The sequence below is a fragment of the Pelophylax lessonae genome (genome assembly GCF_965119305.1).
Source record: "Pelophylax lessonae genome assembly, chromosome: 11".
Lineage (NCBI taxonomy): Eukaryota > Metazoa > Chordata > Amphibia > Anura > Ranidae > Pelophylax > Pelophylax lessonae.
In genome coordinates this window covers 131,834,236-131,847,855 of record NC_138778.1, presented here as the reverse complement: position 1 = coordinate 131,847,855, position 13,620 = coordinate 131,834,236, and the positions used below count along the sequence as shown (strand labels likewise).

Here is a 13,620-nt window from a genome sequence, read left to right as displayed (position 1 = left end):
TAAACAGATGAGACCTACCCCACAAATCCTCGAGGTAGACCAACAGTCTCCTCAAACAGTGGCCTGCAGGAACCTTGCGGCCAGAAGAGGCATCTGACGATGCCATCACATGAACCTTATACAATATTGTAAAGGTATGAACCGACGACTAAACAGTCGCCTTGAAAACCTAAACCACTGACGCCTGATGGCGGAAGGTCCAGGAAACTCTAAGCGCCCGAGTAGAATGCGCCTTAAAAGGGAACGGGGGATCCCGACCCTTAGATAAAATAAGCCTATACCACCGTCTGTCTGATCCATCTAAAGATGGTCGCAGCAGAACAGGCAACCCCTTCTTAGGGCCATCCGTGATCACAAACAGTGAATCCGTCTTACAAATTGAATCCGTAGTATTCAAATATATCCTGATCGCCCGAACTACATCCAAGGAATGCAACGCAATTCTCGAGGATGATTGGGCTAAGGACATAGGAAGGACAATACACTGTCCTCATTCAATGAAACTTTGAAACCACCTTAGGAAGGAAGGATGGATTCGGATGAAGAACAACCTTATCCCTATGAACCACCAGATCTGGGGAACAACAGGATAATGCAGCCAGTTCTGACACCCTGCGTGCAGAAGTGATAGCCACCAAGAAGACCACCTTCTGGGATAAAGTAAGCAAGGGAATCTCCCTGATATTTTCAAAGGGAGGTGTCTGAAGAACTGACAGCACCAAATTAAGATCCCAGGATGGTAACGGCGCGTGCACTGGCAGAGCCAGGTGTCGCACCTCCTGGATGAAATTCCGCACCAAGGAATGAGTAGACAAAGGCTTCTGAAAGAAGATAGCAAATGCTGAAACCAGACCCTTGATAACACTCAAGGCCAGCTTCTGCTCAACTCCCTGTTGCAGAAAAGCCAATATTCGGACTACCGAATAAAGATGTAGATGGAACCCAAGGGATTCAAACCACACAATATAAGACTTCCATGTACGATGATAATCTTTCTGGAAGTCGCTTTCCTTGTTTTAACTAGAGTAGGAATAACTGAAGCTGACAATCCCTTGTCCTTCAGCACCTGGGTCTCAAATAACCAGGCCGTTTAAAACCAGCGATCGTAAAGCAGGATGGAAGATCGGTCCCTGAGACAGTAGATCCTCCCTGAGAGGAGGTCTCCACGGGACGTCCGCCACCAGTCTGACCAAGTCGGCGTATCAAGCTCGACGAGGCCAGTCCGGAGCTGCCAGGATTACTGGAATTCCTTCCTCCTCTATCCTGCGAAGAAGTCTTGGCAGTAACCCAAGAGGAGGGAAGGCATACATTAGCTGGTATTGCCCCCACGGGGTGACCAGTGCGTCTGCGGTCTCTGCTAGAGGATCGCGGGAGCGAGCCACGAATCTCTGTACTTTTCTGTTGAATCGTGATGCCAACAGATCCACATCCGGGGTGCCCCAACGTAGGCACAACTGGTGGAAAACTTCTGGATGGAGGGACCATTCCCCCTGATCCAGAGTCTGACGGCGGAGATAATCTGCCTGCCAATTTTCCACCCCCGGAATGAACACCGCAGAGATAGCTGGAACAAATCGTTCCGCCCAGCAAAGAATGCAAGCCACTTCTTTGGCCGCTCGGACACTCTTGGTGCCCCCCTGGTGATTGACATAAGCCACGGCCGTGGCGTTGTCCAACTGGATCCGAACCGGGCTGCCCTGGAGCTGCTCGGTCCAGTGAATCAGACAAAGTCTGATCGCTCTCAGTTCCAATACAATTATCGGCAACCTGGATTCTTCCGGGGACCAAAGTCCCTGGACAGATAACTGACCGAGAATTCCTTCCCATCCGGATAGACTGGCATCCGTGGTCACTATCGTCCAATATATTGGCAGAAATGACTTTCCCTGGCTGAGCATCGGAGACCGAAGCCACCAGACCAGAGACTCTCTGGTCTGTTTGCTCAATCGGATCTGATTGTCCAGGGATTCTGGATTCCGATTCCATCTGAGAAGAATCTCTTGCTGAAGAATTCGGGTATGGGACTGGGCAAATGGGACTGCTTCGAAGGAAGCCACCATCAACCTCAGAACCCTCATGCAAGTCCGAAGGGAAGACCAGCTGTTTGGATAGTAACAACTGGACTGCTGATTGAATCTTTCGGAGTTTCCCTACCGGAAGAAAAACTCTTGTCTAGAATTAGACCCAGATATTTCGAGCCTCTGGGTGGGAACCAGAAATGACTTTTGCTGGTTCACCAGCCACCCGAATTCCTGTAAAGAAAACATAGTAATTTCTATGTTTTGTAGCAAGGTCTGAGGAGACTCTGCATGAAGCAGAAGATCGTCTAGGTAACCAAGAATCGATATGCCTCTTTGGCGCAGTAGTGCCAACATTGGGGCCAACACCTTCGTGAAGACCCGAGGAGCCGTGGCGAGACCGAAAGGTAACGCCACAAACTGATAGTGGTTCTCTTCTACGGAAAAGCGTAGAAACCGCTGATGTCCTGCGAAAATGGGAATGTGAAGATATGCGTCCTAGATGTCTATGGACGCTAGGACATCCCCTGGATGCAGGAAGGCTGCTACTGTGCGAATGGATTCCATTCTGAATCTTCTTATGTTGACAAAAGAATTGAGTGCCCTTAAGTCCAGAATTGGACGCACTTTGCCCTCTTTCCTGGGTATTGTAAATAGGTTTGAATAAAACCCCTGAAAACGTTCTGTCCAAGGAACGTGGACTACCACTCCTTGTTGTAGTAAATCCGTGACTGCTCTCCGCAGATCTTCTAAACGATCCGGGGATAGTCGAATATTGGAAGGGAAGAATCGCGCCGGTGGGAGAGATCGAAACTCGATCTTGTACCCTGACCTTATGACTTCGCAAACCCACTTGTCCGGGATTCTGGAAAGCCATGGATCCGGGAACCGACGAAGACGTCCCCCCACCCCAGTTATGGGTGGGGGCGCACCTTCAGGCTTTGGACGATTTATCTTCAGGTCTGGAGGGGGCGGGCTTTTGCTTGCCCGACCAACGTCCCCTGAAGCCTCCTGAAGGAGCTTTGGAGGACTTCATTTTTTCACCCGCGGGACGAAAAAACCTCTTGTGAGCAGAAAAAGAAGGCCCTCGTTTTTGACGAGTTCCTTTACCTTTAACATTTTGCGGTAAAAAGGTGCTCTTTCCACCCGTGAGATCCTTAATGATCTCATCTAAGTTGGCTCCAAGTAGACGCTCTCCTAAAAAGGGGATATTAGCCAATGCTTTTTTGGAACCTTGGTCGGCTAACCAACCTTTTAGCCACAGTGTACGCCTGAGAACCACCGCTGAGACAGATGCTCGCGCCAATAATGGAGTGGCGTCTAACGCCGCATCACACACAAACTGTAACCCCTGTATCATTTGTTCCAACAAATCTGATACCGCCTGAGGGACCTCTTCTAAGTCCCGGCGTAACCACTTGGTCCATTCAGTTACAGCCTGCGAAACCAGACCAATAGCAATTATTGGTCTGAAAGCTGATCCAATCAAGGTAAACATGGTGCGAGACATAGCTTCTATCTTGCGATCCACTGGATCTTTAAAAGACGGAGCGTCTTCTAGAGGAATAACCGTGGCTTTATTCAATCTAGCAATTGGTGAATCCACCACAGGTGGTTCTGTCCATTTCTTAATGAGGGTTTCCTCAAACGGATAACGCCTGTTAATGCGTTTAGAAATAGTAGAAGTGCGTTTTGGCAGACTCCATTCTTCTTTGATTGGATTGCCAAAACATTTGGGCAATGGAAAAACCTTCGCCACTTTGATGCGTTTTTTAGTCCCAAAAGGGATTTCAGTTTCAGCTATTTCTGACGGAATACCCTGTAATCTTAAGGTTTCTTGAACAGATACAATGAGTGCGTTTACCAACGCTTCCTCTTTGGCTATGGCTGATGCCGAAACATCCTCCTCACTGTCTGAAGAGACAGTACACGAGACACCAATACCAGCTGAAGTACCTGCAACTGCAGAAATAGGCTCAGAGTCTGAATCCGAGGTTTCAGATAATAAGGGGTTAGGCGGGGGTCGCTTACTTGCGCCCTGTCCCTGACAAGCCACTTCCACCCGGGACACAAAAGTTTCCATAATAGCTGACAATGATTCAATCGTCAGTGGGGTGCTGGAGGATCCTGCAGACCCCTCGAGGGGATCCGGAGGAGATACATGAGTGGCAGGGTCCATGTTAATTCAGGACACCTTTGCCAGAAAAAAAAAAAAAGTTTTTTTGTGTTATGTGTCTCCCCCCTAGCGCAATAGCGCCCCTCAGAGTACCTGCTTCTCGATCCCCACAGAGAGAGAGAGGGACCCCCAAGGCTCACCAACCGATGCAGTGAAGTTTCCCACCAACTGCAGTCAGCGTCTGTCTTTTACAGACTGGAAGGAGCTGTTGCTTTTCCCCGGGTAGAAGGACGTGGCTCCGCCCCCTGTGTACGCCTTCCGGCGTTCCCAGCTCTCCACGAGGTAGCTGGGCTCATGAAACATGGCCGCCCCCATACAGGAGACATTAGACTCCAAAAACATGGCGACCGGCGTGACCTGAGGACATACATGCACCTGGTCTACGGCAAAATGGCGGCGGACCGCCGAAATCGTTTTTCCCAGCCCATCCACCGGCATCTCTGCTGAGTGGCGATTTATTGATCTACAGGAGATACACTACAAATAAGGTAGGATTATACCTCCTATGTCTGCTGTAATGCTACAGTCTGCTGGGTAGAGTGTTAGCTCTCAAACCAAGTCCATTTCCCACAAACACATACTGTATTTACAAGGGGGACTTTTAGTGTCAGATATATACTGACCATGTATGGAGGGGCCCATAATTCATACTGCCTCATAACGAGGAAAGAAAAAAGGGAACGTTTACTCACCATACCGAACCGACAGGCACCCTCTCTTCAATACCCTCTCCACCGGGGTGGGGGGTTGTGGACCACTCCGGACACCTCGACTCTCTGGTTCCTGGCGTCCAAGCGAGACTTTTAACTCGCAAGGTCAGTCCCTCCACTGGGACTCCGTCGCGGCCGACCCAGCGCGGAGCTCTGGTCTGCACGCGCTCGTAGGCAGAAACCGGGGTGACCACTGGATCTCAACATCCAGCCCGTCGCCCGGCCCCGCATACTTACTTGAATGTGTCGCGGCCGACCAAGCGCAATGCAATGGTCTGCGCGCGCTCGTAGGCCGGCTGGGGTGACCACTAGTGTCGCCCAGTCCGGCGTTTTTGCTTGAAGATCTCACAGGAAAAAAACACTGGAGAAAAACTACCTAAAAAATATTTTTTCTAAAGAAAAAATCTTGCCAGGACCAAAAAGATCCCAGCAAGGAACTTAGGTCCTTACTCCTGACTAGACAGAAAAAAACTGATTCCCTGTAGCAGAGAGAGGGAGGATATACCCTCAGGGACTGCCCCTAAGGTGGAGCCAGAACGTTTTGTCTTTCTGCCTAGTCCTACTCCTGCGGAGACAACATAACCCAGCTCTTGAGAATCAAGAAGACTACGTCTGTCAATGAGCGATAGAGAAAAATCAGTTTGATGTATGTATAAAACAGCAGTACACCTTGTACAATGACCCCTCACTGGATCTGCAATGATGAAGCCAAAATAAGGGGTTAAAAACTCCCAGCTTGGTGACCAGTGTGTGTGAAGGCATAAAACCAGCCAGGAACAATGCAGCAGTGTGGACAGTGGTGCCTTGCACGGGCTGTGAGGAGATGATAATGCCTCAATCCTGGACAGGGAAGGGTAGAGAATGGGGGGGGGGGGGGGTCACACAATGCCCGATATAGGACGCAAGGAGGATCGCCATCTGTGGCCACTCCGATCACCCACGATAAGTGCTGACCGGGAAGGGGACCCCGGACGTGACATCAGACTCTGGGGGAAGGAGGACCAAAACGAGGCTTGAACCACTATAGAGCCGCTGGTGGTGAGCGGTATGTGCAGTGACCCAATGCAGGGGAGCGTGAGGAGTGCCTGCTTCTCGTATGATTGTCCCGACAACTTTTCAATGTTCCATTTACTACATTGGCATCATTCATGACTATTATTGCTGCCATCAGTAATCATCATTGGTGGGTTCATATAGCGCTTATATGTGGTTAACCCTTGTGTGACTGATTCTTTTGAACATCCCTCCTGGTGTGTTTTGTTCCCAGACACAGAGAAAGATGTACACCGCTCAGGCAGTTGAAACTTCACAGCCAGCATGGGTGCAGGACCTTGGATCGCCACCAGAAACCGGATACAAGAGAAATGGCTGCACACCAAGCAATGGCTCACGATGAAAGCCTTTATTTAACAAGGATGCAAGGTACAGCAAAATGGATGGTAGACATGTTTCACAGGACTCACAGCGTGATTGTTCACTTTGGTAGTGAACAAGCACGCTGTGAGTCGTGTGAAACATGTCTACCATCCATTTTGCTGTAACTTGCATCCTTGTTAAATAAAGCCTTTCATCATGAGCCATCGCTTGGTGTCTAGCCATTTCTCTTGTATCGTGTTTTGTTCCCACACAGCTGCTACTTGACCCCCAGGTGTTATGCCAATTATTTATTTCAGGTTCTTATATATAGCGCTGTCAATTTACGCAGCGCTTTACATATACATTGCACATTCACATCAGTCCCTGCCCTCAAGGAGCTTACAATCTAAGGTCCCTAACTCACATTCATACATAGTAGGGCCAAATTTATACAGGATCCAATTAACCTACCAGCATGTCTTTGGAGTGTGGGAGGAAACCGGAGTACCCGGAGGAAACCCACGCAGGCACAGGGAGAACATGCAAACTCCAGGCAGGTAGTATCGTGGTTGGGATTCGAACCAGCGACCCCCTTGCTGATAGGTGAAAGTGCTAACCACTACAGCACTGTGCCGCCCCATTATCATTGAGAGGACGCTGGTCCTGTCACACTAGCACCGGATTTATTTGTGTTTTTTAGTGCTCCCTAATCAGACTAAGTCTGAGGTCATATTGAGCAAGGAATATAAAGCTAGCGGGGGCAGGGTGATAACAATAGTGAATTCACAAGTAACAGGAAAAACCGGAATTGGATGTAGCGGGCGGGATGGACCATCATTTTGAGTATAAGTCATTCAAAACAGTAGCATATATGAGGCTGTATAAAATGAATGGTAAATAACTAACATGGCATATGTGCAGTCCCGCAGCATTGAAAGATCCAGAAATCCCAGGGGTCCTGAGCAGCGCTCGAGGATTTACAGGGGCCACAACAATAGATTTTTCCAAAATGACCTGTGGGGCTGTAATAAAGCGGCCCGCAGGCCGAAATTGGCCCACGGACCATACTTTGGACATGCCTGCTCTATCTGGTCAACCAGCACCTAGCCACACCTAGTCCTGCCCACTTTTTTTCTGGATTGACAGCTCTGCCTCAGTTCCTGAACCTGAAACCCTCCCACTGCGAGCTGCAGCATCCAGGAGGGGAGTGTGTGAGACGCCAATGAAGGAGGAAGAAGGTAAAAGGTTTTATTTATTTTTATTTACTTCATAGGGTTGTGCATCACAAAGTTACTGGATATAGTTCTTGTTTATATTGCCATACAGGAGCTTTCAGTTGTAGTTTAAAATTAAAGACGTTCTGCTCTATAAACAAAGCCCAAAAAGACAAGACACTGACAATTTTGGAAATGTACCTTAATGGTAAATGCCACCTGCAGAGGTCCACGACGTCCAACAAGCCAAACCTTCTTAATACGACTGTTAGAAAGGCCATTAAGGGCAGTCTGCGTGATATCTGTCTTCTATGAAAGAAAATCAAGGTGAAGCCATGGATAAGACCAGTCACATGCTGTAAAAACAACTCAAGAGCAGCAATTAAGGCATCACTTACCTTTAATAGATCTAATGGTGATAGCAAGATTCTTGCAATGTCAAGTGCAACATTTCCATGTCCAAGGATGACCGCTGTCTCCGCGCTAAAGTCTGGTGATAACTATAAAACAAAATAATTTCCAACTGGAAATTCTAGTACCTGTAATACTGTATGATTCTGTAAATGCAATGTATAATTTTAATATATTTTTCCACCAAACGAGATAGGACTATAAAGTGATTCTCCACACGAACAAAAAATTAAGACAGCAACCACAAATCCTGTAGCTGCTGACTTTTAATATTAGGAAACTTACCTGTCCATGGATTCCACACCATCCTTATTCAGGCTTCACTAGCCTTCAGGTTCCCGGCACCGGCATCTTAAGTGTGGGCACCTGGCTGTGACAGCTTGTAGCTGCACAGCCGGCTGGCGACTAAGCAATCGTGTGTCATACTGCACTTTGAAAATAGTTTTTTGGGACCTGTGAAACACCTGCCACCCCTCCAAAAAAAAATAAATAAATAAAAAAAAAAAAATAAATGACATGCCAAAATTAGGTGGGGAAAGTTTAAAGTAGAACTTCCCTTTCGAGTGAAGCTCCGCTTTAAAGAAAATTTCCAGGCATTGGCATGTTATTACATGGTTACAATGGTCTAAGCTGGACTAATGTAACTATGTTCATACCATACCTGACAGATGCACCTGGAAGCTGAAAATCACTATAGTAGGCACCGCTACACCAGTTATCTCCAATTGCTTCCAGGTCCTGTACCGAGCGGTCAGCCTGATGCTGGCCCATTGTAACTATGTAAAAATATTATATACTTGGAATCTATCTTTAAGTAAAACCCATACTTTTATTATCCCCTGCAACTACTGTACTCACCAAACTTTCATTGCTGTAAATCTCAGTTCCGTCTCACAGTGAAGAGCTTCACTTTCCCCCTTCCTCAATTCAGGTTAATACTGGGTTCAGCAACCTAATGAATACTTGAGCAACAGACAAGAGGTCGAAGGGTAGGGCCACAAGCTGGCAGGGGACCTAGAGCAAAGCAAAGTAATTGCTGATGGAAAAATGGGAACATGCCAGAAAGCATATTTGATGGCCACAGAAGCCAGATAGTCTCCCTGGAGGGGGAAGGTACAACAGATCTGGTGCAATCCATTTAGAATTTCTGGACTTGAATGACCCAAGATGGGATGAGTTTGAGAACAGTGAACACGTCGGGAGTAAAATCCCTGGATCTGTTCTGCCACAGGAACTGAGGCAATAACCCCCGGATCCAGGAGATCTGAGGGAGCTTGATGAAGGTCTGAAAAAGTCTTGGTTCGGCTGGGTGATGCAAGAAGGCTGGAGAAAGCGAAGAGGCAGCAAGGAGAAAAAGTCTAGTTTGTAGCACTTGATACCACCACCTGCACCCAAGAAACGGAATTGAAAGTTGTGCAACCATCTGCAAAGTTCAACAATGACCTCCCATTCTGGAAAGTAAGGAGCGCCTTGATTTGGAGAAGGCTTGTCTGAGGATTTGGAAGACTTGGAATGCCAGACCTTTTCATGTGGAAGTTTGAATGGTCTCACTGTGGAAGTTGAGGAAGTTGAAAAATAAAAAAAAAGATGTTTCTTGGTCAGACAGGGAGAAGACTTAGCAGTCTATTCCTAATGCTTCTTCCGCTTAGGAAGATAGGTGCTCCTGCCACCAGTAACATCAACAGTTAGTCTAAAGAGACATTGTTTCTCAAAGACCATGTGGATCAAATGCTTCTTGCACAAGGGTTCTGCACTCCAACATTTTAGCCACAGCACTCTATGCATATTTAGCAATATGAGGCACAAGTGTGAAAGGGAATGAAAAGCTTCCAGCAATGTGTCACTGCTAAGGTTTAACACAACAGCCACCTACTACTACAGCTAGGATCGGAAGAAGGGCAGGACTCACCAATGAGAACAAAGCTCTACTAAAGGCTTCCAGTCGCTTATCAGTTAGGTCCTTAAAGTGGAACCTCACTCGCTCAATCAACATTGAATATTTTTAATCCTTATGCAGCTAGTATAGGTAAACAGAGTTTACAAGTATATCATATTTACTTGTTTTACCTCTTCTCTTTCGTTCATTGACTGACACAGCTCCTGATTTTCATAACCATTGGGTTATACTGCCCCCTACAGGAGTAGGACACTAGGCAGAAAAAATAATCTGGCTATGCCTTTGGGCAGTCCAAGGGGTTATACTCCACTCTCCCTGCTATAGGTACTGTTTTTTTCTGCCTAGTCAGGAGTAAGGACCTAGTTCCTTGCTGGGATCTCTGGTCCTGGCAAATCTTTTTCTCCAGTGTTTTTCCTGTGAGATCTACAATCAACTGCTGGACTGGGCAACAGGCTGGATTATCTAGACCCAGCGGTCAGCTGGCCTGAGAGTTAAACGCCTCACGGGGTCGCATACCACCGGGTCCCGGCCTGATTTGCAGCATTCCTCCTGGCCGACAGCCCCCAGATTCCGATGGAGAGGTGTTCTGTGTTCTGCCTGGAGCAGTGCCCGCCTGGTTCCTGTATGGAGAGTAGCTGCCCCCCCTCTCCCTCCGGAGGGTTTTGGGGTGGACGTGGGCCCCCTCCTTGGGATGGTCGAACCCCCAGATTCCCCTCCTTCCTATAAGGCATCCCCCATTTCATCTGTACCCCTACCTCCTCCCCCTCCACTTATGCTGGGGCTGTGTGGGTGGTCTGGTCCACCTCCTGAGGTGGGAGCAGGGCATGTGCTGGTGATGGGGGCCGGGGGTGCTGCCGGCAACCAGACAGACAATCGGCTGTGCAGGGTGGTTGTACCTGGTGGGGGCTCCTGCCAAGGCCCCCTGTCCTGCTTGGGTCTGTCCTTGAGGCCTAGGGATCCCACCAGGGTCCCTGAGAGCCTTGTGATGCCACCATTTTTCTGTACCGTGTTTCTATGAACGGCGGCCATGTTTGTGTAGTCCGGCGGCCATTTTGCGGTGGCTTGCTATTGAAAATAGTGGCTGCCATGACAGTGGAGCCCTGTGGGTGGTGATTTTGGTGGTAGGAGCCTCTCCTCATCCCCTGGCGCTGACTCCTCGATCTTTTCCCTTCCTGATCGCCGCACGTGGAGTGCATATCCTGGTGGCTGCAGGTGCCCATTTCTGCTGGGTGGCAAGTCTGGTGGGACTCTCTCCCTCTCTGCTGAGGATCGCTTAGTGCTTGAGCATGGTGACCGAGTGGTGCTGCCAGTGCGGTGGGGTTTGTCCCCTTGCAGTGATTTACACTTTTTGGGGGGTCTCCCTGGTGATTCAGTCTTTGGAGCACATCTCCCCACCTGACCCCCTCTCTGAGGCTGCGGGGCTCTCGGAGTCCCAACCATCCATCGATGCACTGAGGGCGGTCCCAGAGTCCCTTGTGCCCCGGTTGGAGGTGGTTTCAGAGCGACAGGCTAGCAAAAAGCGCCCCTCGCCTTCCCCTGCTTCATCAGATCCTAAATCTGAATTTGGTCACCGCAGACGTGTATCACCCTGCACGGTCTGCGACCACGCGCCAGAAATCCTCAGATAGTGAAGAGGATTCCTCCACATCTGCAACCGCGCATGAAAAGGTGCTAGTGGAAGCACTGATTGTATCTGTGCATGCAGGGCCGGATTAAGAGCATCATGGGCCTGGTGCTGAGGATATTGCTGGGCCTTTTTACGGAAATAAAAAAAATGAAAATGTAAACTTTTTTAATAAAACAAATTAAATATTTTATCAAATTAAATTAACTAGAGGGGAGAGGTGAGAGAGAGGGGAGTGTGAGAGAAAGAACGAGAGGGGTAAAAGAGAAAGAGGGGGTGAAATATAGGGAGGGGGTGTGTGAGAGAGAGAGGGCTGAGAGAGAGTAGGAGGGGGTGAGAGAAAGAGAGGGTGCATTTGGGTAGTTTAAGGAGGGTAGTAATGTGGCACGCTATGAACTGTGGGTGGAGCCACATTTTGGCTAGAGTGGGAGGGGCTACCCTACACGCGATACATGGGAATGTGCTCGCTCTGTCACATCTGCATGATGTGCATGGAGCCTTACACTTACCAACCATGTAACAGGGGTATTTACTATGACAGGCACTTCCCTGCCTCTCTGAATCTATATCCACCTCCTCTCAGTTCACCTGTGCATTCTAAATCCCCCTGCTAACCTCTGCACCCCAAACCGTCCCCTGCACCCCATCAACTCTGCTTAACTCCACATGCTCATCTTTGCACCCAAGCCCCCCCTGCACATCCCCTCTTTGGTTATGACGGCCCTCCAAACTGTAATCCCATGTCTGTTTACCTCTGGATCCCCCCCCCCCATCCATCCATCCATCTGCTCACCTTTGCAGTAAAAGCTAATGGCTGGCTCAGTGGCAAGCAAGGCTTGTTGTACATCCCCAAAATCGGCAGCATTCAGCAAAGGTGATGGTGAACCAGGGCTCAGGGAGTTTGACATACAGTCCCTATGAATGTTCTAACAATTTACATATCAATGCCACTGTGATTTACATAACAGAGCAGGACTGGGCAGCATTAGTGACTCACTTACACCACTACGCTGGGCCTATCCTGATGAAGGGGCCTGGAGCTGCAGCTCCAATAGCCCCTATGTTAATCCAGCCCTGTGTGCATGAGACCTTGACAATGAAGGATGCAGCTGCGAAGGAGGCGCAGGTTCCCTTTGGCACTCACAAGCCATCCAGAGCGGCAAAGGTGTTCCCTTTCCCCGCCTATTTTGACAGAATTGTAGCTAAAGAGTGAGGTCGACCAAATCGTCCCCTTGGAGTCCCTAAGCAATTTACTAGGCGTTACCCCTATGAGGAGTCCCTTATTAAGAAGTGGGCTGTTTCATTGGTGGTGGACCCTCCAGTTTCCAGATTGAACAAGGCAACCATTATTCCGGTTTAAGAGCCCCCGGCCTTTAAGGATCTGGCTGACAGGAAGGCAGAGGCTGTGGACCGCAATAAGTACACTCTGGCTGGTTTGGCACTGAGGCCGGCATTCACCATTGCCCTGGTGTCACAAACTCTGACCAAGTGGGCTAACCTTTTATGGTCTTCATTCAAATCTGAGACAACCATTGGGAGGAATGACGGACTGGGGCGAAGAACCACCCTATCTCTGTGAATGACCAAGTAATGGAACGACAGGATAAAGCCGCCAATTCTCACACCCTGTGTGCAGAGCGAAAGCCACCAAAAATGCCACCTTCTGAGACGGCGTAAGCAAGGGAAATCACCTGAAGAGTCTCAAAAGGAGGCTTCTGGAGGACCGAAAGCACCAAATTGAGGTCCCAAGGTGGCAATGGAGACCGAACTGGAGGACCCAAATGTCAGACACCCTGAAGAAAGGTACGCACCAGGGAGTGTGTGGCCAAGGTTCATTGGAAGAAGACCGCCAAGACTGACACCTGGCCCTAGAACACACAGGCTACAACAAAATGGCAGCACCACGAGGCATACAGGGGACCCAGGATTGGGAAACCAGGCTTCAAGGACAGATCCAGGCAGGCTGAGGGGGCCCATATGTGGGGGGGGGGGGGGCAGGATGGGGGACTCAGCAAGGGGGGTGCCTGCGGGAAGTAAGGGAACCCGAGGGTCCAACCGTCCCAAGGAGGGGCCTACGTCCACCTCAAAACCCTCCAGGGAAAAGGGGGACAGCTACTCACCATACCAGGAACCAGGCGGGCACCGCTCCAGACAGAACCCCTCTCCAACAAAATGGGGGGGGCTGTCGGCCAGGAGGAAGGCTGCGACTCGGGC

The 13,620-nt window shown here is 49.2% G+C and overlaps 1 protein-coding gene across 1 annotated transcript in view; it reads right to left on the bottom strand.

Annotated features, from left to right (window-relative positions):
* FDXR (ferredoxin reductase) overlaps positions 1 to 13,620 on the bottom strand; it is a 203,787-nt gene that overhangs the window by 86,807 nt on the left and 103,360 nt on the right. Inside the window, exons 6-7 of the mRNA XM_082271385.1 lie at positions 7,873 to 7,974; positions 7,676 to 7,783 (exon numbers count right to left, since the gene is read on the bottom strand). Coding sequence (XP_082127511.1) covers positions 7,676 to 7,783; positions 7,873 to 7,974 — 210 coding nt within the window. The remainder of the gene's footprint in view (positions 1 to 7,675; positions 7,784 to 7,872; positions 7,975 to 13,620) is intronic.